Source organism: Agelaius tricolor, unplaced genomic scaffold (assembly GCF_023055355.1).
Source record: "Agelaius tricolor isolate 1412-34295 unplaced genomic scaffold, bAgeTri1.0.p SCAF_1, whole genome shotgun sequence".
Classification (NCBI taxonomy): Eukaryota; Metazoa; Chordata; class Aves; order Passeriformes; family Icteridae; genus Agelaius; species Agelaius tricolor.
This window is the reverse complement of record NW_027269261.1, coordinates 109,922,470-109,949,997: the sequence shown is the minus strand read 5'-3', so window position 1 is coordinate 109,949,997 and position 27,528 is coordinate 109,922,470. Positions and strand designations below refer to the sequence as shown.

Sequence of the window (27,528 nt, the reverse complement as noted above, 5' to 3'; positions counted from 1 at the left end):
GTGGGCGCGGAGCCGCAGCCGCGGTGCGCGGAGCGAGAGCTCTCCCCTGTGACCGATCGGCGGAGCTTGCGGGCTGTTTGTTCTCTGCTCCGGAGCCGAGCGGGGCAGGAGCCGCCGCCGCCTCTGCTCGCACCTTCCCCGGGCACAGCCGGGGTTTGCCCCGGAGGGACAAAAATTGGGGGTAGCGGGGCAGGAAGGCGCGGGGGCAGCGGTGCCGCCCGGCAGGAGGAGGCGTGGAGGCTCCGCGGGTGCAGAAACAGCCCCGGAGGTGCGCCCGGCACCGGCAGCCACACACGGACACCCCGAGCCCGGAACGCGGGGCTGCTCCGCCGGGGCTGCTCCGCCGGGGCTGCTCCGCCCGGCTCTTGGCGCAGGGTCCGGGGGAACAAACCCGGCTGGGTCGGGATGCCGGGCTCGGGGCTCGGAACGGCTCCTGGAAGGGCCACGTCCCTGCACCCCCCAGCGCAGACAGACACACACACAGCGCCCCGAGTCACACACAGGCGGCGAGCAAGGAGCACACACGCAGCGCCGACTTTTTACAAGAAGGTGGAAGTAGCAAGTCGGAGTAAAGCCTTAGAAATTAGAGGGCGGGTTGTGATAGGCTGTTATCTGCGCGGGGAGGCGGTGACACTTTCATACCATTGGGTATGTAAATGGTTTTTAATAAGATCTGCCCTTTTTTTCTTTTTTTTTTTTTTTTTTAAGGGAGAAAACAAACCAGACTCCCTTTACCTTAATAGTCTGAAGGGGGTTTTATAGCTTTCATTCATTCAAGGAAATGGTTTAGGCTTTAGACTACCGGAGACTTAGCAAAAAACTCTTTGGCACCAGATTATTCTTACTTTTTTTTTCTTTTTTTTTTTTTTTTTTTTTTTTGCAAACAAGATTTTTCGTGACTTTTTTTCTTTTTTTTTTTTTTAATTTAAACAAACAATCCCAAAAGTGTTAATGGAAAAAACCCGGAGAGAAGTGGAGATCGGAGACTGTCTCCTGCTCCCCCCCTTCCCCGTCCCTCTCCCCGTGGGTGAGAGTTTCTCCTCCTGGGGGGGATGCACATTGGTTTATTTATTTTGAAGGCTGCAAAAGTCTGAGGACTGAAGCACCACGTGCTGCTGACTCTCATCAGCATAATGATCGCCTTAGCCAGAGAGTCCTGTATATATAAACCACAAAAACCTAATCATTAGAAATCCCAGCCTCCAAAAACCACATTCAGGACAAAAAAACTGTGGCGTGGGTTTGGGGTTTTTTTTCCGGCTCCTTCATCTTCCCCGACCTCAACTTCTTGGGACCCAAAAGAAGTTTGTAACTTTTGGTTGCTTTTTTCATAATTATTATTTTTAACCCGATTTTCCAGAAAGAAAAATAACTCAAAGAAAGCGACATTTTAATGATTTTTTTTTTTTTGCTGCTGTTGTTCATCAAGGGCAGAAAAAAAAAAAGGCAAGATTTTTGTTCGCCTATTCAACTCAACGGACTTGGATCAAGCAGCGACTTCATGTGAAGGACCGGGCTGCACCGAGGCTGCCTTTTCCTAGAATTTGCTTGGTCATATTTTAGAAATCAGCCTAAGGAGGGGTGTTTTATTGTTGTGTTGATTGTTTTTTTTCTCAGCTATGATCCCTGCTTCTTTTTCCCTGAGAATCCGAAAGTTCAACTTTTTTTAAGTCCTGATCCTCCGAAAGGAACTAGCTAAAAAGTCTCTCTTAATTATCAGCCCTGTGACTTTCCTCTTCACCCCGACAACCCCAGTAACTTTGTTTCCCCGCCGAAATCGCTTCGGGAGCGCCTTTTTTTTTTTGGAGGGGGGGAGCCACTTTTCTCAAGCCCCTACCCGAGCTCCCGCTTCCTGAAGCCAAAGGCAATAAGCGGGGGAACCCAGCGGCTCCTCGCCTCTGTCCCAGCGAGGCTTTTTGTTTGCTCCCTTTTTTTTTTCTTTGTTTTTTTTTTTTTTCTTTTTTTTTTCTGCGTGTGTGTCCGGAGGAGGAAGATTTCTTCGGAGGAAACCGGGACGTTCCCCTGAACCCCCCCTCTCCTCTCCGCTCCTCTCCGGGGCTGAGTTACGCTACGATTCTGGCGGCCACCAGCAGCAGCAGCCCAGGAAGCTGAACCAGCAGCGAGTTCTACTTCTCCCAAGACAATTTTTGGAAAATCCGAAAAGGAAAAGAAGACGTGGAGGGAGGGGAAGAAAAAAGGGAAGAAACTCGAGCACTTGAGGGAAGAAGCGGTGGCTAGAAGGAGGGAAAAGAGCAGAGAGACTGTGCGAGAAGGAAGGAAGGAAGGAGGAGGAGAAGCGGCAGCGCTTTGCAGCTGGGCAGAAGCCGGGACCATGCAGTTTCCAGCCGGGCTGTGCTGAGAGGGGCAGCCCCGGACCCACCGCCAGCCTCTGCCTCCTCGCTGCTCCAGGCTGCAGGCGCCCCCAGACCGGCATCACCCCTCGCCCCGTCCATCTTTCTTTAGAAAAAAAAAAAAAAAAACAACAAAAACCCAAACAAAACAAACCAAAAACAGACTGAGATTTTTTTTTCCTCGTGCGTTTAATCCGCTCCTTTTTTTTTTTTTCTATTTTTTGTCTGATTTGCTTTTTTGCCCATTATCCTTACCCCTCCACTTTTTCATTCACCCCTTTTTTCGCTAGATATATATATTTTTTTTTACAACCCCCACCCCCCACTACACGCCTCCTCTACCAGCGATCCCCCTACCGCTCCCCCCCCCCCCGCCCCCCAATTCGCTAACTTGTGGCTGTTGTGATGCGTATTCCCGTAGATCCCAGCACCAGCCGGAGGTTCAGCCCCCCCTCCAGCAGCCTGCAGCCCGGCAAGATGAGCGAGGTCAGCCCGGTGGTGGTAGCCCAGCAGCAGCAGCAGCAGCAGCAGCAACAGGACGCGGCGGCCGCCGTGCCCCGGCTGCGCCCCCACGACAACCGCACCATGGTGGAGATCATCGCTGACCACCCCGCCGAGCTGGTCCGTACCGACAGCCCCAACTTCCTCTGCTCCGTCCTGCCCTCGCACTGGCGCTGCAACAAGACCCTCCCGGTGGCGTTCAAGGTGAGACACCCCCCTCCCGCCGCCGCCGCGGCCCGGGATGCTCCCCCCGCGCCCCCTGCCCTTCCTCCCGCAGGGGCTTCTGTGCCCCCACCCCCCGGCCGCAGTGTCTCCGGTGATCCCCGTCCTGCAGGAGCGTCTGTGCCCTGCGGCCCGGAGGGATTTCTCTCGATGTGTCTCGCAGTTCCACCCCCCCAGCCCCGTCCTTCAGTGCCTTCTGTGTCCCCCCGGCCCGCAAGGACTTCTGTGCCCTCCCGTCCTCCCTCCTGCAGCATCTCAGTGCCCCACCGGCCCGCAGGGGTTTCTGTGTCCCCCCTGTCCCCCCGATGGCCCCCGGGCTGCAGTGGCCCCCTCACGCCCCCAGCCCTGCAGTGCCTCCCGTGCACCCCCATCCTGGAACGCCTCCTGTGCCCCCGCGGCCCGGGGGGCTTCTCTGACCCCCAGTCCTGCCAATGCCTCCTGTGTTCCCGCCCTCCCCTCCAAGTGTTCAAGTCTTGCAGTGCCTTCTGTGTCCTGTCACCGTCCTGCTGTGCCTCCTGTGCCCCCGTCCCGCGATGTCTCGGAGTGCAGCCTCCGCAGTGCCTCTCACCCCCCTCTCCCGGTCCTGCAGTGGCCGCCGTGCTCCCGGTCCTGCCGCGCTTCTCGTGCCCGCCGTGCTCCAGTTCTGCCCCCTCTGCCACCCTTGCTGCGCCCCTGGTGCCCCCCATGCTCTGCCCGCGCCCTCGGAGCCGTCCCGTTATCTCCATCCCTGCGCGGGTGTTCCCCCCGCAGCCCAGGGGCACCCTGTGCCCCCTTCAGTATCCCCCCGGGAGACACCCCCTCCTCCCCACAGACTCTCTCCATGGGGTTTTTTTTTGGAGAAACCTGCTTTCCATCCCTGGGGAAGGAGGGATTCAGCCCTCGGCCGGAGCTCAGTGTGGCACCCCTCCGCCTCGAGAAACCAGTCCCTGACCCGCGGGGTGCCCCTTCCTCCTCTCCGCTCCCGGGAGTGGGACTGGAGCATTTGGGGTGGCTCTGAAGCGTGCGGGGGGCGGCTGGAGTCCGAGGGTCAGGCTGGAGAGGCAGAGTGGGATAGGGGCTTTGCCCCCCAACAGCCCAGACAGAGATGGGGCTGGGAAAGGGGGACACAGAGCACCTGGAGGGGGGGACTCGGGGCCCCTTCACTTCTCCTGGTGGACAACCGAGGAAGTGGCTGCCCAGAGAGACTCTCCTTGGCAGGGTCGCACATTTCCATAATAAATCCCACCCCGCTCTGCACTGGGGATGCTGCTTTTAATTTTCTGTCTCCATCCCCACGGCGCGCTAATGAGAGGAAACGATTTTAGAAAAAAAAACCTGCAATAATAACAACAATAATTGCGGGCTTTAAAGCAAGCCCTTTTCCTCCTCTAGCAATATTTCCAAGTGTTCCCCCTGGAGTTTTCCTTCCCGTAGCTTTTAGTAGGGAGGGGGCAATGGCTGGGGTGTCCCCAGGTGCCTTCCTGAGCTGGGCATGGGTCAGAGTGAGGTGGGGTGGCCCTTGGAGGGTCTCAACATACCCACATTTTCCTGTGAAAAATAACACACCTGGAAACCTCTGAAAAGACAGAAAAGTTTGGAAATAATCTCACCCAGTGTGTTCAAGAACATCATCTTTTTCTTGTGTTTCCCGAGTGCCACTGCCGTTTGTTCGGGAAGAAATAGTGAAAGTGGTTAAATGAGCCCCTGGTAAAGTGAGTGGTGATAACGATGGAGGTTTGCTTTGAAGATGTGACGGGTGTGCGGGTGAAGCTTGTCTAAAGTGCTCCTGTGTGTGGGAACAGCTTGGAGAGGCTGGAATTGCGGGAGGAACCCTTTGCACAGGGCCTGCTTGTGCGGGACACGATGGTCGGACTGAGCAGAAATGGCAGGACAGTGGGGTGTCTTTTGGCTTGGTGTAGCACTCAGAGGCTCTCTACATGTAGATCACAGTGGTTCTGATTCAGAGGGGCTGCGGGGTAAGGAGGAGGAGCTTTCAGAGAATTGTGATTATAATTTAATTGGGCGCCACATTAAGTTGGTGTTATAGTTACTCTTTAAAGCAGGGATGCAGGAGCTGCTGCATTATCGTGCACACGTTGCTGTTCTCATTTGAGGTGTCTGAGCCTTCTCCTACCTCACAGCAATTCAAAGGATGCGGTCGCATCTCATTAGAATAAGGGAAAGATCTAAACTAAATATTAAAGTATTTAGAATATTATTACAATAAGAATGCTTACATGTGATAAAAAGGTAGACAAAGGATCAGACTGTTCCCCAATCTTTTTGTGTTCATATATATGTATTTATATGTGTCTTACATGTGGGTCTTGTGTGCAGATCTGACCGATTTTCAGATGCATCAGAGGCAGACGTTGCCCCTTGCACCCAGCTGCTGTGGGTGCAGCTGTGTTTTCATATGCATTATGTACTTTTTAAAATATGCCAAAATTATATATGCCCTTCTTTACCTGTATATGAATTTGAAACTCACTTGAAATACTTCTGACCATTAAAAAAAAAATCTATTTCATTTTTCAAATGCAACTTGCATGCAGCTGCCCAGTAGTTTTAGACCAAAGGAGCTGCATGTATCATACAGTGAAACACTTGGTTATGTTACAAAAGAATGGGAATCAGCTCTGAAAGGGAAAAAAGAGACAGATTTGAGCTATAGAAACCTCAGTTAAACAATAACTTGAAAATGAAATAGCTCACAGACAACACACTTTGTGAAGTTTTATTGGCAATAAATAATATGTTGATGATAATGTTTTGAGTGGTGTGTTAAGTGTGTCATAATTCTCTCGCAGCGATCTCGAGCAAAAACGTACGCTGGATATAGCACTGTTTTAATTTAAAAAAACAGATATAAATCATATGCAGGAGAGGAAGTATGTTATAAACAGTGCTGGGTTTGATTATAATTTTTTGAAATAGTGTTGGCTTACCATTAGGTTTGAATTTTATGTATTAATATTTGCACACACTGGGGAGGGAGTCCCTGTCGTGTGCTCACTAAGATTGTTAATGCAGACTGGTTCTGTGGGGAAGAGTATTTGATGAGTACTTGTTAATACAGCTCTAGCTGTTAATATTCCAGCATAAAATAAATGGATATTGTTCACCCAGGTCCAAATCATATTCACTTCTTAATCTCAGTAGCCAGCCATACTTTATTTGAGTCGAGTCATCAGAATTTGGCCCCTCTGTGGGAGTTTTTACTGCAAGTCATAAAGACCCAGATTGCCACGTTAGAGGTTAGAAGTGACTTCTGTATGATGCTAATAGCAGCAGAGAGTCTTAGTGGACATAAATGCAGGGGAAAAAATGGGATGTGGAGTCCAAAACATCTCCCCAGTAGCACCACAGTAGTTCAGGGTCTGTCAGCATTTCCCTCCAAACCCCAATTTTCGGAGTTTATAACTCAGCTGTTTTAAATAGCTTCAAGCTGAAACCTGCTGTATAAATTTTCAGCCCAGATGTAGATTTGAAACAAAAAGTAGCACGAATCAGTTATTCTGTTTTAAGTTACAGGACACTGAAATGTTTTTAATAGTATCAGATGCTCTTTTGGCAATGTCTGGGAAAAGCATTCTCAATACAGAAGATTTTACATTCAGAGGCTGTTTGAATTCAGTGTTTCGCAAGAAAGCTTTTGAAGTAGCAGATATCAATGTTTGAGAGGAACTAGTTAGCATGTACACTAGTGTTGGCCATTTTTTATTTTTTCAGACAAGCATTTTGCTCTGCAGAAAGTCTGAGTACCTGCTGTTGTATAGGAATTTTGCTTTGTGCTTATAACTTCCGTCTTCAGGCTACATACTTTGGCCAGTTCAAATCCCGCAGGACCGAAACTGGGCAAACAGGTTGCCTAACCAGAATTGTGTTATGCAAAAAACACATAGTTATTTTCAACTTATAAGAATTGCTTTGGTTTTATTAAGGGGATTCATGTACTTTTTTGAGCTCTAGTTGAAAGGAAAAGAGAAAAAAAAAGAGCAAAATCTACTTTTAATCATCAAAATGTCTAGGGAGCTCAATATGGAAAATAAAGATTTTGAAATAGTAGAGATATTGAGTGTTAAAGGATAGGTAAGGAATGTGCACTGTGGCTACTTCTGGTCTTTAATTTTTAACACAATCCTTACTCATTTCACAGTGCATTTACAATCCTCTTTCTAAGAATATGTAATTAATTTTGTATTGATACATGGCATAATATTGCCAAATCAGGGTGTATGCCAACAGTCGTTCAGTTTGTACAATTACTTTTGAAAACTCTCAAAATGACGGGTACTTCTCTAGGTTTCAGACTTGTTTTGTGAATCTTTTTTCTACCCAGCACTTCTACGTACCTGTGCAATAGTCTTAGGCTGTTTTGTGGTAAGAAAGTATCAAAGGAAGAAAAAAATAAGCCTTTTACTCATGGTGCGTGGCAGGGGAGCTTCCCGTGTTATAGGGCTTTATTTTAGGAGCCAAAGTTTTTATTTTCATCTCTGACTTCAGTTTGTCTTACCCTTTGGTCCTCTCTGAAGGAGATGAACAGTGATACTGCATCCAAGGCTTCTCAATAGTGATGCAGCTCTTGATTAGTTGCGATCGCTCAGCGACAGCAGCGGCACGTGCAGCTCTGGGCTAATGGCTAAGCTGACAAATTGAACTGACACCGAGTGGAAAGGGCAGGAAGGAAAGCTCTGAAAAGCAACAGAGGACAGAGGGGAGCCTTTGAAGGGATTTTGCTCCCTCCTGCCAGGTGTTATAAGCTGTACCTGGGTTTGGGACTGAGACGGGGCTATGATGGCGCTGCCTGTCCATGCTCTGTGGGTACCTGGGGAGAAAGAGGTGAGCTGAGGCTTCAGGCACCTCCCTCCCTCTTCCCAGGCCCCTGGCAGCCTTGTGCTTCCTGCTGCACTCTCGGGTGCTTTGCATTTCTGGAGTTAATGTGATTTTTTGTTGTTGTTTTGTGAGGTATAAAAGGCGTAGGGTGCAACTCCCTGGGATGCTGATGGGCATGACAAGATGGTCCAGAGATAATGTGGTCTGCTGCAGATTGGGAAGGGAGTGGTTTATAAGTAGTCTCAAGCCCCATGCTTCACAGTTTAAGCCAGTATCCATTTGTTAATGGTTAGAGTCAGCTCTGTAATCTGTTCACCAGATTATTATTTGTTATTTGATTATTATTTATTATTCCTTACACCTGGCTTTGAAGCTGTTAGACCTGGTTGCTGCCAGACCCAAGGCAGGGAGTTATTGGGACCTCAGATCTTAGCCACGATGGTGGTTCCTTTGTTTTTCTCTTCAGGGACTTTCATAGGACTTGAAAGTAAAATCTTTGTTTGATACGTGAAGACCTCACAGAAGTTTGTGGCAAATTTTAGCTTTTAGTTTTGGGTGGTAGTAACTGGTGTTTAATGCAAAAATAGAAAAGCAGGTAAATGCTTTTCAAAAAGGATTTAAGCTTCACTTGCTTCTTTCTGTTCAATATTTCTTTTAAATAAAATAAGCTATAGTTTTCAGTAATATGGCCTATTTCTGTATTATTGTAATTCCTCTTTATTGTTTTAGAGAAACATTGTACAGTTCACTGGACCACATAATGCTCTCCCTATATATTCAGAACTCCTCATTCTTTCCACTGAATTAATATCACCTGCAACCTGCAATTATTAGTTTCAGCCAGGATCATTTATGGAAAAGACATTTCAGGAAGGCCATGTGATAAAATGTAATATATATTACAGGAGACAGAATAAATTACTCTGAATAATATAAAAACTCATATCTGACTATGTAAAATGGTAATAACTACAAGGGGGGGACACTTTGTAGCTTAAGATATTTTTTCAAGTTCTAGCTCAGCCATGCAATATTTCTGAATCTCTTCTTGTTATAAATTTATTTTCGGCATTAGAATTAGCCAGCAGGGGAAAATGAGGTTATTTTATTAATACTTTTGTGGACATTTTTTCCCTGTGTGTATATTTTCTTCCTAGTAACTTAGCATTACTGTGTAACTTTTTTTTTTGCTTTAAGAAGCCACAGAGTGCTAACACTGTAGGTATTCCTGGTGTTTTCAAATCAGAAGCTGTCTGCTCCATGACATTTATTTAATCAGATGTTGGAGCACTGCACAACCACTGAAGCATGAAAGGGAGACTATCAGGTAGCTGGAACGCAAGGAGAAATTAAATACTTTGATATCTTCTGTTCACCCATCCTGGAATTTGAGGGAGGTATCAGCACTAACCACATGCGACTCTTGCAAGCACTATGAAAATTTACATGCCTGCAAGGAAATACAGCTTTGTTTTATATAGCACATGAGGAGTTTGAATTCCAGCCATAAAGTGCTCCATTGTAGAGCGTGCTGGGCGTAGAGCTTTGCCTGCTGGTGCCCCGAGTGCCACTCCTGGGATGGGTGGATGCACGGATCCCTCTGGCTTGAAGTCTGAGGAGCTCAGGGGTCAGGGTGATGGGTGCAACCAGAACAGAACTGAATCTAGGTGACAAGACTGCTAATACTAATTTCTAGCTTTCCATTTTAAATACTCTCTTTAAATGCTTTCCCATGCATAATTCACAGATACAAGCCTTGCCTCGTGTTCTCACACTGCTCCCTGCTTGCAAAGAACAAAGTTGTCCTTCAGAAAGCATTAAAGCGTGCACTCCACATAAGGATGTTGAGCGTTTCTGAAGAAATGCAACAATGAAGAGGCTCTGAGAAACGGAGACAACACACGACGTCTCTGTGTTTGATGTGGCACTTTATTCTGTGCACAGCAAGTACCAGGCTCCTCACCACAGAGCTTCTTCACGAGCGCGGCAGCCTGCAGAGCGGGGAGGGGAGCACACACCTCCAAAGTGTGGCTTCACCAGTCGTGATTGTCTCCCTGTTTTTACAGGTGGTGGCCTTAGGAGAAGTGCCCGATGGGACGGTGGTGACCGTCATGGCTGGAAATGATGAGAACTACTCTGCAGAGCTGCGAAACGCTTCTGCCGTGATGAAGAACCAGGTGGCCCGATTTAATGACTTACGATTTGTGGGCAGAAGTGGAAGAGGTAGGCCACTGCCTTTTATGTGTTGGTAATGATGTGAAAAATGGTGCCAAGATGTCAAACTTCACAATGAAATATTGATTAACCCATAAATCCCTCGTTCATAGAATCACAGAAAAGTTTGGTTTGTAAGGGACCTTAAATCTCATCTCATTCCAACAACCCCCTGCCATAAGCAGGGACACTCTCCACTAGACCACATTTTTCAGGTCATCAATCTTTTTTTTTTTTTTTTTTTTGTAGTGATGTACACATATTTTATTGTCAAACTTCAGCATTTGCACAAAGCGAGTTAGGAGTCTCTGTAGCTTTTTATCAGACAGGTTTTGAAAAACAATTCAGGGAGTACCTGCTTCCCTGTTTGAATCACACGGGAAGGGTGGAAGGAAAAGGGAATATCTGTGATCCAGGTTATGCAGAGTCAGGGGAGTGTATTTTGGGCCATGGCAGTGAGAGGTGGAGAATTCCCTTTAGCAGTAGAGCCACTTCTGAAGTTGTTGTAGAAGACCTGTAATTAGGGGGATTTTGCATATCACATGTTCTATAGGTTGTATTCTTTAGGGACTTAAATCTTTCAATGCTTAGCAGCTGTTTGTAGAAAGCTTGCTAGTGGGTTTTCTGCCCTTTAAACCAAACTTTGATAACCTGTGAAAATCACCCCCTCTTTTCTTTTGAGTAAGCTGGTTGACTTTTTATGAACTGCTGGTAAGCTTGGGCATGAACTAAATTCAACCTTCAACCTTTACTTTAAATGACAGGGTAACTTTCAGGTTTTTTTCATTTCTTTTTTTTTTTTTTTTTTTTTGTTTAAGATGTAGAGTGCTGTCATTGTCTTCCAGCTCTTTAGAAGTTTCCTATAATCTGAAAACTGCACTGCACTTATAGAAAGCTGTTGTAATCATTGCAAATTTGCGAGAATTCCTCTTTAAGGGTCGCACAGCAGCTTTCAAACTTCAGGTAATGATTGAAAGGATAGCTCAAAGGAAGCTGGCACTGCAGTTCTTGTTGCAGGAGTCTTCAGAGTAGTGTTGTATCAGACATTGATCCAACCTACATATTTTTTTCTTTCAGTGTTTGAAGCAATTATTTGTGTTTTTTCTAAATTAGCCCTGTATGGGGCAAAACAAAGCAAAAGATGCAGAATAATTGTGCTGGGAAATTAGCAATAATGCAAATTATACAGTGATATTCTTTAGAAAGCAATTGCAGTTCATCCTACAGAAGGAAAGAGTTTTTGTCAAAAAAATTTAAACATATGACAGAGGCCCAGATAGTCCAAATCAGTCAGCACATTTTTACAAGTGCTTTGTGAAAGTAAGTCCATAAGCATGACTTACAGTGACTATTCTTTATTTTAATTACCAAGCCAAAAATTCTCTTTATCATTTTAGAACTTAAAAAGAATTAATAATAGAGAATAACTTGAAAGAAAGTGTACTTTAACCAACAGTAATACAACATAAATATGGAATTTATTCCCCCTATGAGTAAGGTGTTGCCTATCTCTTCCATTTGTCTTCTTTAAATAATCAGTTTGCTTTGTTATTCTGCTGATGGATTAGGTTTGAAAGTTCTCTGGCTCCATCTCTACTGCTTTACAGTAGAAGTTCAGTACTGTATCAGCCTTTTAGTAGTGCTGAAAAAGGACTGAAATGTGATGCACTACCTCTGATCTGAGGATTTCATTTCAAACCCATGATATATACTTTTTATTAAAGCATAGGAAATTAAATAGATGGCCTAAAGCCTCAGAAGATACAGATACAGACACAAACACAAAGCTCCTAAAATTTGGTTCCAGTAGTTTAATTTATATTTTTATCTAGCAGACTTGGAATAGACTTTTTCTCTGATCAATCTGGGTAGAATCTATGGAAAAATGATAGTATACTTTTCAAACCCTCAACATATTTATTTAAGAGACTTCAAAGAAAAACAAAGGGTGTGCACTGTTTTACTATATTGGCTTTCTGAGTTTTGGCTAGTTTCCCAAGTAGCAATTTTTATATTTAAAAAAAAAAAAAAAAAAGAAAAAGTTAAAAAAAAAAAGGAAGAAAAAAGACAGACTTAACTGCTTGCAGACTTTTCACGCATGGAAGATGAAGAAAGCTTCTTTTGATGAAGTGTAATTATGTCCAAACAGAGCTGACCCCCTCCCCCTATATTTCTTATGATCTTAACGGAAGAAAGTAGGGCTTTTCCTTTGAAGCAGCCGGGACTCGGTGGAGGATCTGAAATGCTGCATTCTCCTGCCAGAGGCAGGATGGAGAAATTGGTCCAGACTTGTCTTCCAGACTTAGAACAGAGAGGGGGAGAGAGAGAGAGAGAGAGAGAGAGAAGGAGAGTTATCATTGATGATGGATTTTTAGAACTCTGCTTAAAATAGAAGGAAAAGAAATCAGTAGTTGCAAACAGAAGTGAGAAAGCTCCTTACATAGACAAATATCAGTAAATACAAGTCGTGAAGTAGAACAGGAAAAAATAAACTAATAAAGAAGTTATTTTTCAGTGGCAAGAAACTAATCCACACCTGTTCCTGACTTGAGATTTACATCTTTCTAAGCAGCTCGTGCTTTGATCTCTGTATCTCTAAATTTGATTGTGAAGTCTGAATCATCAACTTACCACTTCACCTCCTCTCCCACATTTTTACTTGCTTCCCATGGCTCAATGGAGAAACCCGATTTTTATACATATTCATTTTGTTTGCCTGACAGAAGCTTCACGTTTCTGTTTGCATAATTTCTCTTAAACACCTTTTTTGGATTCATGAGAGTAAGTAACTGGAGTGTTTGATGCAAATGCAGCAGTTGTTTGTATGTGGTTTTCAGGCGGTAGCTCACTTTTACAAGCCCGATCCACAGTGCAGAGAAGAAAGAATTCCTGTCTTCAATAAGCAAAGGATCATAACTTTAATTTTGTTGTGTCCCGATACTTTAATCACATTAGCATCTAACTGAAAAAATATGCAACACGCACACACAAGCTGCTGAGTCTCCTTTCAAGCTCCTTTCTGGGGTTTGCCTTGTGCTTCAGCATATGTCCATCTCATCCTCCTCTGTGTCAGCTCAGCTCACATGTGTGAATAACAAAGAATGCACAGTTTAGACACACTGAAGCAATAGTGCCAGATGACTGCTTGGCTGGGGAATTTAATAAAAGAGAGCTACAATTAGTCTGTAGCCTCTGAAAGTGGATAGTTGAAATGACTAAAGGCAATAAAGAAAGGTGATAAAAAGTGCATTAAAGGATTTTGTAGCTGAGGAGGGATAGCTGTGAAATAGCTGTGGAAGGCATCAGCATCACTGAAACAGGGGACCTTAAAAATTTATTTCATTCTTAATCCTGTAATATGTAAATCATCTCTTGAAAGCTCTGGAGTGCCCTGGCAGGGCCATGCAGCTCCCCACAATGAAGGGCTCTGTGGTTTATGGAGTGTGAGGGGGCTTCGTCACTGTTACTTCATCCACATTTGGGTTTGTAAAATACCAGTTAGGGGACAAAACCAATTTCCCTCTCAAATTAGCTGCTTACCTCTTCAGCTCAGGCTGGCTGGGAGGTGAAAATTCAGAAATTCTCACTGTCAAAGTCCAAATGTAGCTCTTTTTATTAAGGAATGTATTTTTTCTAGCCACTGTATCCTGTTGAGATATATTTAGTGTAGAAAATATTGCAGTGCTTTTCTATGGAACGATTTTTCAGGTTCTTAAAAATAGTATATTTTGTTAATTTTTTTTTGTCATAATAGACATTTATAGGGGTTGGTTATATAAAGAGAACAATAGCATGGAAGGCCAAATTCTTCATTCAAAGGTGTATAGAAAAGCCCCTTTTAGTGTCTTTGTTACCAGTAATATTCTACTGATCATCTAAGGGTTACTGCGATCTGAATGGCATCAGCATACAATTTAATAGTCACAACTTTTTGGCATGGTAAGCTGGTGCCAAAGGAAGCCTTAAACCTGAGCCTGGAGAACTATATATATATTTTTATATTTATATATATTTGTGCAGTGGGCTGAATTCATCTTTGGAGAGGGATAAAAGGCATGGACATTTCTCAGCCCTGGACAAGCAGTGTGGAGGCACTGCAGGGCTGCTGCTGTGTGTGTGAAGGCTGCCCACACCCTGTGCTGACAGGACACACAGTTCACCTCTGGCACAGGTGGGCAGGACTGGACAAAGACTGGACATCCAAAGTACACCTAACGTGTATGATTAGGAATCCTGTGATGATTAGGAAATATTCCTTTTTCCAGTGAAGATGGGAAAAGCTACTTTCAGCCATGCCAGTGGGACAGAATTCAGCATCCTGAGATTTCTGCATGCTTAAACTGACAGAGGGCAGGTTTAAATTGGATTTCAGGAAGAAATAGTGAGGGTGGTGACTCACTGGCATGGGTTGCCCAGAGGAGCTCAGGATTCTCCATCTCTGAAAGTGTTTAAGGCAGGCTTGGATGGTGCTTGGAGCAACTTTTCTAGTGGAAGTTGTCCCTGTCCATGGCAGGGGGATTGGAACAAGATGATTTTTAAGGTCTTTTCCAACCCAAACCATTCTATAATTCTATTTGCCAGGGTCCTGACCTTCCTTCTAACCTGCATCTCCCAGAGAGTTGGGCACAGCTGGAGCACAGCTTCACCTGGAAAATCATTTTACTCTAAATGACAGTTGTATTTCCTTAAAAAAAATCCATGTCACATTCTAGTTCATGAAAATTATAGCCAAGACAGTTTGAAGTTGCACTCCTGATAATAAATGATGCATGTCTCAGGCAAGTTTGGGGGATATGCAACTTGGACCAGAAAGAAAGACCAATTACTAGATTTGACAGACAAAGCTCTGTTCTGTATTATGCCTTATATATAAGCTGTTCTGTATTAGGCCTGAAAAAACTGCATTAAGTTTGTGCTGTTACGTATCATTTAAGATTTGTGCCTTGATTGAATGCCTTCAGAGTTCAGTGAGAGGAAAAGCCCTAGCAGCAAAAATGCACAAATACACCCAGGAAGGAGGGAAAAAAAAAAAAAAAAAAAAAGCTTTAAGTGTCTGGTAAAGTAGCAGCTTAAATGAGCATGAAGGCCAAAGATTGCTGACTGTTTTATTGAGTCACTGTTGTACGCCCACCTTTTCCTGTCTTGAAACAGTTTTCAGTTTTGACTATCTGACATGAGTAACCGTTGCATATCTAACAGATTACAACTGTCAGTGAGTCTCCCAAACGGGGGCCAGTGCCTGTGAGAATGTGTGCTCAGATGCAGGCAGCTCCCTTTATTTATTTCTTTTTAACGTTTTCATTCAGCTGAAGGCTGTAGATGGTCTTGTGCAATCTCTGCCTGAATTCAAGCTTTGAAAAGTAAAAAAACAAAACAAAACAAAAAAAGAACCCAACAATGAAGACTGACGATAGCAAAGTACGTGCACACAGACATTGCTCACCCTCACAGGAAAGCTGGGGGCTTTCTTGGTATTTCATAGATGGAAAATGTGTAGGAAAAAAAGGCGTGTTCCATAATAATGATATCATCATATTAGCCCTGGCATATGAAGGACAGAGACACTGACTCCCTGTTAAAACATCTCCCAAAAGGAAAATATATTCTTTCCTCATCTTATTGTAGTCAAGTCAAACAAATGAAATGATAAAACTGTGTGAAGTAAATAACATGTGGTCACATTCTGCTCTCTGTCACACAGCTGCGAAACTGGAGTAAATTTTTAAATTATCTGACTTGCTTTGGATTTACACCACTTTCAATGCAGCAAAGAATTTGGCTTGTCCTCAGCAGTGAATCACTTTTGTTCTGTCATTGTATGATGACCCATTATTAAATAAGAAACATTTAGATTGTCAACACATGGACGTATTCTTGACATAGAGTAAAACTGAAGGGGAGGAAAACTCCTATGGTCAGTTATGTTTTTAATTTTCACGATTGTGGTAACGACAGGGAATAATTTTAAACTGATTCTTTACTGAACATGCATGTGACTGTTTTCATGTTGTAATCACTCATTCCTTGTTGTTTTTTCCCTTTGTAGGGAAGAGCTTTACTTTGACAATAACTGTCCTGACAAATCCCCCCCAAGTCGCTACATACCACAGAGCTATAAAGGTTACAGTGGATGGGCCAAGAGAACCAAGAAGTGAGTATTATATCCTTCTTTTTGCTCTTATGCCTGCTTAATTTTGTTTAACAGAAACCTGTAAATGAAATATGTATATCTTTGTCAAACACTGGTTTTTGCTCAGTAAAATATGTGAGTGCATGGTTAATTTGGAGTCTATTGGACCACACACATACTTGCATTAAACACTCACTTAAGTGCTTGGCTGAATTTGGGCAATCCTAAACCTGATTCTCATTCACATCAAGGTCTTGATACATTATCTGCCAGTGTAAATGAGAACTAAACCCAGTGTATTTATATATAATCTGATTAAGACACAGTAGATATAATCCTGCAACGTGCTGCATTTCCTGAACTCCTGTAAGCTCCCAGCTGAAGATGTTTAGAACAAAGCAGGAGCCTGATCTTTCAGAATCAGTCCTAGCATAGAGAGGAAACATATAATATAGTGCCTTTTTGTTTGCCCTTAAATTCTTTTGCCATCAGATAATTAATGCACCTGGTTAATCTCATCATACCTGAAGTTGGTTTTCAGCTATGGACTCATCATAGACCCCCAGGGCCAAAGAAAGATTAAAAAAAAACAGTATATCAACAGCATAGTCTTTGTTTCTTATTTGTGTACAGAAAATATATTTTTTTAAAACATAGTCCAGCAGATTTTCACCCAGCACGTTTATCTCCCAGCCATGCAAGCTCACTAAGAATCTATTTGCCATGATTTATCTATTTTGCAATGGCTGTACTTTTATGACAATTGTTTTTTGTCATGTCCTAGCAGTTTTATGGGTAGCACTTATTTTTAGATACAGTCAAGTCTGCTTAATCCATCAGGATTTATCTGGCTGTCTTTCTGTCTAGCACATTTAGCTGGTAACCAGTCTCACATCATATGGGTATCACTGATGAGCCACTTCTGGAGTTTTTTCTTAATCTAACTAGAAATTACTCTAAATTGATTGGATTAGCCAGGTATAGCATTATTTAAATTACACTTAGAGATTAAGAATTATTTGATAAATAACCACATTAAAAGAATCCCTATAATGGAAGCATCTCAAATAATTATTTTGCCTTTGATCTGCACATACAAACACGACCTTCAAGGAGCTTTCATGGTGTTTTGTTTAAAATACCACAAAGACAGAAGTAGAAAGACGTAGAGAGAATTCATGCAGTTAAGTGTTTCTCGTGCCAACACACGCTGCAGAGTCACCTCCTCTTACACTGAGGTGGGAACTGAAATGCTGCCTGTAAGAACTGTCCAGGCTGGAGAGTTTCACTTTGAAGAACAGCTAAGAAAAAGCAAATAGCTCTGGATACATTTCTTTAGGTACATACTTGTGGTGCTACCTGCTCACAGCTGAGGTGTCTTGATGTCACAGAAGGGGGATTTTTGTTCTGTCTTCTCTCTGTGAGTCAGTTCCCATTTTTAATTTTCACCCGCAGCTGGTGCTCCATGTAACTTACTTGGAGGACACTGGGGAAGCTGCATTCATGGAGTAAAAAGCAGGGAGTGAGTTATATATCATTTAGCCATTCCCATCTGGAGGCTGCTTCCATGTATTGATGCGTCTACAGAAGAGGAAATCTCCTGGCAGAGGACACAACCGTGGTGAAAGAGCAGAGAGGTTTGAAAGTGATGTGTGGAGAGTAGTGTGGATTACCCTGTGCAGCACAGAAAGGGATCCTCCTGGCATGGGGATGTTTTGGTGATCCGTGGATCAAAAGTGAGTCTGTGTTCATAGAATTTAACAAGATCTCCTAGTTCTGCTGGAATTTTTTACTTTTGACCTAAGAGGCCCTTGTATGTGGATACCCATTTGCTGTTGTCTTTGAATAGCTGAGCCTAGAAATGCTCAGTAACTGAGTTCTTATGGCCTACATGGAGTTATTGTGTCCTTCTTTTTCTTTTCTTTCTTTTTTCCCTTTTTCTTCTTTTTTTCTTTTTTTTTTTTTTTTTTTTTTAAGAAAGTAGAATTTGAACTTGAATGTCCATTTGTACTTTAGTGTTTTGGTGGAATACTGCAATCTTATCCTTTCAAGTAATTCTGAAAGGATTCATATATCATTAAACTTGAATTTGTAGGGAAAAAGTAGCTCCAATGAGCTCTGGGAGTTTCATTGAAGTTTTGCCTCCTTCTTAGAGACCCTGCACTTGTGTAGATACATTAGTTTGGCAGCAATCATTCAATGAATGTACCTGGCATCTATGTGGCATAAGGAAAATTAGGTGGTTGGGGGCAATAAGGAATTCAAGGAGCAGCTCTGATGGCAAATGTGTTTGTCTTAAAAATTATGTATCGGCAAATAGTGCCCCTCTCTGCCAGGATCTGTATTTCACTTCAACATTTCAAGCATGTTATCCTAGTTTTCCTCTCTCTGGCAGCTCAACCAGAGCTGTCACATCACAAACAACTTTTTTCTTAATATACACATCTGGCGTTGGCAGTTGGAGCAACTTCATAAGAGCACATGATCATCATTCATTACAAGATTAAAAAGTACCCCATGGCATCATTGATGTTTTTTAACTTTGATCTTTTGCAGTTGTGATTCATCTCAGTTATAAAACTTCCCTTTAAAGGAACACAACCAATGACTTATTAGAACCTTCATTCTGAGGAGTGTAAACATAAAATTATGCACATCTTTACAAAATGTCATTTACTTTGTTGCCAGCTTATCATTTTAAGACATGACATCATGCTTTAGATCGTGAATTTGTAAGGCTTGTTTATAGGCAAGGCACTCTGACCTTCTGTTGGCAAGTTGACTCGAGCAAACGAAAGCTGCGAGGTTCCCAGCAGCAGCAGCAGCAGCAAAGCCATGACAGACATCACAGACATTTAGAGCCTGACTTCAGGAGTGCTGAACAGTCGTGGCATGCAGGGACTCCAGTTGGTGTTTTGGATGCTCAGCACTTCAGAAAGTCGGGTTCTTAAATGTAAGTGCCATTTAGTCGTATTAAACGTCTGCTTGTAGAAGCTTGCTGCCTTGCCTCTCTGTTATTATTTGAAAATATTTTAATAGAGAGAGTGATGTCAGGTTGCTCTGTTAGGAAAACTTGCCCATTTCTATAGGAGAAAAGGTCTTCTGATGATTTTTTTTCTCAGAAGAGATTTATTTAATTTTACCTAACCTCTTCCAGTCTATCCAGATTACTGTCCAGGGACATCTTCTGTGTTGCAGTTTCTATGCTGGATTGAGACAGAGTGCTTTGCACTCTGAGTGATGCAGTCTAGAGACAGGGTTGTATAAGATCTTTGGGAATCATTAGGAAATCCTGCAGATATTTTTCTCTCCTCATAACCAGGATAAAACCTCTGCCATATGCAGATCTTAGCCAGCAGAGCTGCCTTCCAGCTGGGAGGGCTGAAAGAAGTTTTCCAGAGAAGTTTTCATGAGGTCATAACTGACGGACAGATAGCCAGAGATTACTGTAAAGGAAGTCAAAGGAGAAGAAAAAAAAAGAGCAAAGAAACCACCCAAATCTTTAGCTAAGCCCCTTCAATGCCTTTGCCTTACCTCTTTACAACAACAGAAACAATGATTTGCGCTTCCATAGTGGTACCTTTAGAACAGGAGGCACATCCTCCCTTCTGGCTGCTTTTGGGACAAACCCAGTCATGAGGAAATCATGAGGAAGGAGGGAGGAGAAGTCTCCATATTTTTATATTTTGCCTGATTTCCAGAAACTTTAGTTTGTCTCTAATCAGAGGTAGGCTCCAAAGTCACCGACCCCAAACTTTCTTTATCAGTGTGAATGGAAAAGCAGCTCTGAGCTTTGAGCTGAAGCATTTCAGGGCAGAAAACTGCTCTGCTTCATTCAGCTCCCGAGCGTTTCTCTGCTGCTGCAGCTTGCAAGGTGCACACGTGATGAAAGGTATGAGCAAACATCACATCGCCCTTTTGTCTGTGCACGCTGCAGAAGGCAGCAAGAGCCAGCCAGGGGTTCTGCTCAACCCCCACATTAACTGTTTGGCCGACCCGGCTTATAAAAAGCAGATAAGTGATTGAGATTTTTGAGATTCCTCGACTTAAAACCATAACAGTTTTTAGGAAGTTCTCCCTCTTTTCTTTCAAAGGCAGAGAGGGTGGAGGGATAAGTCTGAGGCGAGTGGAATGTGCTTTGGAGTAGAACAGCTTTAAATCTTTCAGTTTGCCTTTCTTTATTTAATTTTTCTCTCTTTTTTTTTTCTTTCCTTTTTTTCTCTTCTTTTTTTCTTTCTTGTTTCTTTTTTTTTTCTTTTTTCTTCTTATTTTTTTACTTTTTTTTTGTTGACTGCCTGTCAGGAGCTGGGCTGGTGGCCAAGCAGGAAATGACACATCGAGAGGCATTTGTGTTGTGCAACATTTTGTGGAACTGATGCAAGGATACATTGTCTGTTTACGCATTCCTCTGCTAACAGCCTGCATGGCAGTAATTTTATTCAGGGACACATGGCATGCTACAGCAAGGAGTTAGAGCCTTACCATCTCTTTATGCAGAATTATCACAGCAGTTAAAACACTCTGTGTGTCCCCCGTTTTGAATAGTCTCTGGCCTGCCTTCAAAAACCACTCTACCAGGCCCCCTTTCTTCCCAAAAATATATTTATTTGACTGTGGGGTTTTTTTTGCACTGTGGTAAATTGGGGCAGTGCAGAGAGAGAGAGAGAGAGAGAGAGAGAGAGAGAGACTTTGCAGAACAAGAGGAAATTTTACAGGCAGGTTCCTACTTCATGCATCTACCTCAGAGTGAATGGAGCAGCGCAGCTTTTTCGGGTGATGCGCTGCAGACGCTGAAGGCGTCGGTTTGCATCTGCATGTGGTTTGGCATGGGGAGGTTTTTAATTAAAGTCAATGCTAAATACCCCGAGATGTGATGAGCAAGTCTTGGGGTTTCATCCAAACCCAAGTTAGAAAATCCGTGGCTCTCTCTGGTGTCTTTCAGAGTGACAGATCTCTGCTGAGCTTGGCTGGGTAGGTCTGGATTTATCCCAGTGGCTGTGGGAGCAGAAGAAGGCAGAGTGGGCGGTCCGGGGTTTGAAAGTTGCTCTGAATGACTTTGTAGAGTTTAATGTATGCACTCTAATGCTCCTTTGTAAGAAACAAGGCAAAATATGATTGTACAGCCAGAGAAATGTTCAGCAGGGCCATGGTTTAGAGAGGTTTAGGTTCCTTTCTGTGACCATCATTAGCATATCTGAGCTTGAGCACAGTCCACTTACAGGCTGGGACCTGACTTCCTTGTCACCAGGCCCCCAGTAAGGAGTTGCAGTGTTTCTGTTTCCAGTGGTACAACATCAGGTCCTTACTGCAGTGTAAAAGGCAAGACGGAGTTTCACTCACCAGTTTCATTTGCTGCTGGTTTATTTTTTGCATATGTGTAATTTCACAGAACTGTTGTAGCTGGGGGCTGGAGGTCCTGAGCGTTCCCGGAGGTTGTAAGAGCCTGGTGTGATGATTCAAGTGTTCCCCACCAAAGGTGACAGACACTGCATATACCAGTGGTTTAGGTTTACTTTTGAGATGAGTGTACAACCCACAGAGCAGGGCTCCTTACAGTTACCTCAGCCAGTAGTGAGGCACAGGCACAGGTTTCACAGAGAAGCTGTGGCTGCCCCATCCCTGGAAGTGTTCAAGGCCAGGTTGGATGGGGCTTGGAGTGACCTGGGATAGTGGAAAGTCTCTCTGCCCATGGCAGGGGCTTTGGAAACAGATGATTTTTAAGGTCCCTCCCAACCCAAACTATTCTATGATTCTACAATTCTATGATTCCATGATTTTATGATTCCATGATGGATGCTACTGTGACAAGGTGACCTGGGACTCTTGGGATGGTAGCTGTATCCCAAGGACCCAAGGGCTCATTCTTATTTCTTCCACTGTGGGCTAGAGAGGAGCTTGTGCATAAAATCTCATTGTGTGAGAAGCAGACTGTGAGACAATTTCTGGTGATTGTGCCTTTTTTTCTGCTTGTGTAGTGCATAGGGTGAGTCAAAAGCAAAATCTGCTTAGTTCACTCATGGCTTGAATTCATGCACTGTAAGAACTCAGAACTGCTGAGTTCTGAAATCTCAGCAATCTATGTGACAGCACTGGGACTCTCCATAGGAGGACACTGCTGCCCAGAGAGGTGACAGAGTGACCATGTATTCACTGTTATGGTGACAAGATTATGTAAAACAAATGCACCAGTCTGAGCATAAAACCATTCCATAAAATGTCCTTACCAACAGCAATGCAGTTTTGGTTTGTATTTGTCAACAGAACAGATTGTTTCCATCCCATTGTAGAGGGAACACTTGCTTCCATTTGCTTCCAAGCAAATCTATTCCTAGTACATTTGGCATGTAATTTGGCCATCACGGGGATTTTTTTATATTGCAGCTATTGCTGTTTGTATTCAAAGTGTCCCTCCAAGCTACAAATAAAATCATGGCCCCTCTGTGTAGTTGTGCTGCTTAGTTCTACGATAAGAGAGTTTTGCTTGTAATCTCCATTTATATAGAGATGTGGAAAAGGGCTTATAATCAAACAAATGAAGTAACAGTGGAAGTGAGTTCATTCTGTATCTCCACAGGGCATGACTAGGAGGAGAGGAAAAGGGGTGACCATTTCACAGAGTCATGAAGTCAATTAGGTTGGGAAAGACCTCTGAGATCATCAAGTCCAGTCTATAAGTAACCAGCTCCATGTCAGCCAGACCATAGCACTGAGTACCATGTCCAGTCTTTCCTTAAAAACCTCCAGGGACAGTGACTTTTTATAACTTGGTGAATCTACTCCATGTTGGTCCTGTGGAGGAAGATGGTATTAAAAAAGGCATTAGAGTAGCTTTCCACAAACCATTTTGCTCCATAATTTTCTCCCAAGGGAGCTGTTGAACATTGTCACTTTTGAAATGCATTTAGCTTGTAGCTACTCATATCAGCTTTTTTTTCTTACTCTTCAGTGTATCACCTCTTATACATCTCCCTTCACTTTCCAAAGTGGTTTGGGAAATAAGGAACAGGGTGAATATATTTGGAAACTCTGCATCAGAATAGTGTAAGTGAAGTACTTAGGTAGCATTTGCTTACTGTCTATTCCAAATCTCTGTTTAAAGTTTTTATAGAATTTATTTTTATTCTCCATATAAACTTCATTCTCCACTGAAACATGGTCATCCCAGACGTGAAACACAGATGCTGATTTAACCAGACAAGGAATGCAGAAGAGGAAATGAGAATGAATATCATACTTAATTGAAACTTCAGGGGAAGAAACTGAGTAATGATCTCATGCTGCAGTATACTTGGGACGCCAGAATCCCTACTCAGATGAAGAACTGGGTTCCTTAGTGCTTGTATTTGCTCAGATCCCCTATTATAAATCTCATCTACAGTAGACCAGCTTACTCAGCACTACAGTGGCTTACTGTGTGCTGTGGGTGGCTTTCAGCTCTCCAAAAATCAGACCTGTAGAGTAGGTTTCCTCTGAAGTGAATGAAGAGGCACAGGCCCTTGCAGAGAGTGATTCATATGTTAATGCTTGTCTTAGAGAGCAGTGAAGTGCCCTTTGGACTCGACTTGCATCCCTTGCCATTGATACTGAATGGAGGCTTGATGACTAGCCTAGACTAGACACCCTGGTTTGGAGATGGCTGGAATCAGATGAGATTTGCAGATATTGTAGTCCCAAAGTGTGCTAAACCTGGTGTAGCTCAGACAAGCCCGAGTTAGCTGTAAGGCAGGTAGCCCAGGGTGCAGTCACAGGGAGCAGGAGCTCAGTGTTGGATTAACCCAGTGTTCACTCACCTTCTTGGGTGGGGGCTTTGTCTGGTGTTGAACAGTCCCTGCTGCTTTTCTGACAGCTTAAGGAATTGTTTAAAGCTGACTTTGAAGTGTGTCTGCAGCTGCCATAATGAGTGCAGTGTACATACCTTAGAAATGATGCTATCTACTAAGGCATCATTATCACCTCCTGCAGGATTTCAGTAGTCAGGTACTGCTCAGGCCCCACTCAGCTTGGGTTGTGTGAACTGCTGAGATTAAAACTCCTGTTATTTAGCTGTAGGCAGAGTAAGGTTCTCACACTGCAGTTGCAGCTCCATAAGAAACATTACAAAGGTGACAATTCACTTTACAGATATTGCCTAAAAGTGAAGAATATTGGGGAACATATTTGAAGATTTTCCTAACACTGGGAAGTACTCCATGATTCCAATGTTTCTTCTTCACAACAGAACATATTAATTGTTCCTCACTTATCCAAACTTAACATGCTGCCCATTCTCCTGTGGTTCTGAGATGTAATCTTTCCCACAGCGTGGGAAGACAAACCCTTTCACCTGATTATTGCCAGCATAAATGTTTAATGCTTCCATCCCTCTTCAAACTCTCCCACTATATTTTGTGAACTTTACTCCCACTTCATAATGCCCTGCTTCTTTAGTAGCCCTGCTCATTTAAATTCAGGGTGCCAAAGGAGGTATTAATCAGGGTGCTTACAAGTGCAGAATCTGCTTCCTGCCTGTCTGTAATCCATGTGAGTAATGCCAATTAGTTGTCTGCTTCCTTAAATCCTCATGCACTTTCTCATTCTTGCATTCCTGCAGCAGTAGACATGGTCTTCAGTGTCAGTGCAGTCAGAGGCACTTGGGGGTGTTTTGTTTCATTGCTCTTAGAGCTCAACAGGAAAACCATCACTTCTGAAGCACCACAGAAGTGTGTTGGGGAAGAAATGCATGGTTCCAGCTCTTGCATTTTTACTTTAATTTGCTAGACACAGGGATGTAACTAATTTTATTCTGGAGTATCTCTTCAGATGTCATGAGACCAAGTAGACAATTATTTTTCAGTTTCAGCAGTTTCACATTGGTGCAGCTTTTTCTTGGAAAGAAAAAGGCACATGCAGGCGTCATTGTAGTCCCAGGTCTGGTTTTGTTTCTGTATGTGAAATCCCAGATTAGATTTTCAAAGAAGCCCAATTTTAAATGATTGTATTAAAATGGATCAGAAAGCCAGAGATTACTCTTTGAAAAGAGATGGTGTTCACAATCATTGGAGCCTAGAAAGGAATAGAGACCTGGAAATACAATGCAGGGTTGCTGTGTGATACAAACCACAGGTTAGCAGTTCAGAGGGAATTACACATGGAATACTTTACGGGGTTTTTTTGCCTGTGTACATGTGTAATCAAGGACCCAGATTCAGATTCTTATAAAGCAATAAGAAATGCTTCAATAATTCAGTTATCTAGTGAATTTATAAAGCATTGTAGACATGTTATGTTTAATAGAGTTGGTTCCACATTTCCAGAATACCAATTAAATCAACAATAATTTAATGTAATAATTTCATTTTTCATTCCTTGGGTCTCTTATCACCATAGACTCTAGATTGGTGGAACAGAATTTTTCTTTCATCCCGAACACTTTCTGTCTTTGATGATCTGCACTATGGGCCCCCCTTCCACTTTTGGCCTTTTTTGATGTCTTTGAACAATAGTTTGTAAAACCAGCACTGCAGTAAAATCATCACCTCTGTAGACAGAAGTGTTGACTACAGAAGAGGGCTCAGCAATAGAGCTGTGAATGTAAATAATTCAGTGTTTCAGTTCATCAGCTAAGCAGTCCAAATAAAAATCCTTTTTGTAAAGGGACATATGGATTGACTTTCCTTACTTGTAGCTGCCTAAAAGTTTGATATGGTGACTCAGTGATTCATCTCCTGTCGCTGTGGTCAAGGAAGAGTTGTATGTGTGAGTTAGAAGCTGATTTATCCCACCTGAAGCGTCCATAGGCGTCAGTGGATGTGAGTGAGGAAGAGGGAACATGAAGCAGCCCAGACCACTGGACTGGCACTGGGTGCTCTGCAGGTGCTTGAGCTGGGTTTAAGCAAACTGCCTGGCTTACCACCAACTGCAGTAGCACACACCTCTGAAGAACTTCTTCATACTCCTTCTAATTGTTATTTAAACCTTTTAAAAGGGAGCTTTGGTGTCTGCTTTCTCAACAGCCACATTGAAGGGCTGCTCTCTGAAACACATTAGAATTTAGGGTGTTGGTGAACCCCTCCTTGTTAGACATAAATAACCACTATGTGGTTTATAAATTTCTTGTTTTCCCCTTCTGTGCCTGCTCAGTTAAAACTCTCAGGCACTCAGTGCAGAGGTGTCTGCCCTGCTTTAAAACATCTTTCCCCACACTGATGGTGCCCTCCTCTCCCAAGAGCTGTGTCCCCTGCAGCTCAGCAGCTATCATACGTGATGCTCATCAGCTCCACGGCAGAGTCAGACAGTTTAATGAGCCTTTATCTTCTGCTGTGCCAGAGTGAGCCCAGGGGATGTCTGTGAGTGCCCTGAAGAAGGCTCACACAGCAATATTCATCGCCTGCGGTGTGAACACTGCCATAAACTTCCCTGGGAATCAGGGCAGCAGGATTCCAGCACACCAAGGATACTCCAGCTCATTGTTTAGGCAGGGTCTGCTCTTTGCATCTGTGAAGACTTACTGATCTGTGTTATTAGTTTCACTCTTCTTCATGTTTGCTATTCCTGAAAGATGGCAGCAAAAGAGAAACCTGATAACAGTTGGCTTGTAGAGATAGTCTTTATTACAGGAGACAGCAGGAAGGACTTGGTGCTTCCAAAATCCAGATAACAGCGACTGTTTTTTAGTCCCAGCCCAAAGAAGAAGGAACTTTTTTGGGAAGTGTGTTTACATCCGTGTGGGATTCAAAGTAAACACCTCACTAACTGCATACATGTCATGCAAATTAAATGAGAACTGTTTTTCTCTGGTGACTTGGTGTAAAAGGGAATAACCAGTAGATTTAAGGTATGTGACAAAGGGCATACTTACACATCAGATATATAATAACTTGTTGACTTAAAACAAGAATACTTTTTTTTATTAAAGAGCAGGTACCTCCAGCTCTGCATCTTACTTTATGCATATGCTGCAGACAAAATTTACAGTAGGAAAAGTCCACATCTGAGCACTCAGAACTGGGACATGCCAATGAGTTTTCAGTGTGGCTTTAATTCATGTCTATTGTGTGTGAGAGACAGAAAAAGTCCTTCACTGTAGGAGCATGTGCTGGTTTATCCATAGGACAGCAACATCCTGTGGGATGGAATGCACCCACTTACTCTTATTTTTCACACAGAGAATATTATCTAAGAGCACCTTGTTTTAAATGACTTAACTACAGCAACTACAAAAAATTGTGTGGCAGAAGCATAAATCTGGGTCAGCCATCAGCTACCTTTGCCAAGCTATAAACTGATAAAGCTTTTAACTGATAAAATCTAAGGAAT

At 43.2% G+C, this 27,528-nt stretch overlaps 1 protein-coding gene across 6 annotated transcripts in view; it reads left to right on the top strand.

The window, feature by feature from the left end:
- The first annotated feature begins 1,061 nt into the window (after positions 1 to 1,061).
- Positions 1,062 to 27,528, top strand: part of RUNX2 (RUNX family transcription factor 2) — a 159,016-nt gene continuing 132,549 nt past the window's right edge. For 2 of the 6 annotated variants that reach the window (XM_071447235.1, XM_071447246.1), the window contains exons 1-3: positions 1,063 to 3,056; positions 9,956 to 10,112; positions 16,150 to 16,254. In XM_071447235.1, coding sequence (XP_071303336.1) covers positions 2,757 to 3,056; positions 9,956 to 10,112; positions 16,150 to 16,254 — 562 coding nt within the window. In that variant the 5' untranslated portion in view covers positions 1,063 to 2,756. Of the gene's footprint in view, positions 3,057 to 9,955; positions 10,113 to 16,149; positions 16,255 to 27,528 lie in introns of all 6 variants that reach the window. The other 4 variants (XM_071447206.1, XM_071447225.1, XM_071447217.1 and 1 more) reach the window with 4 other exon arrangements.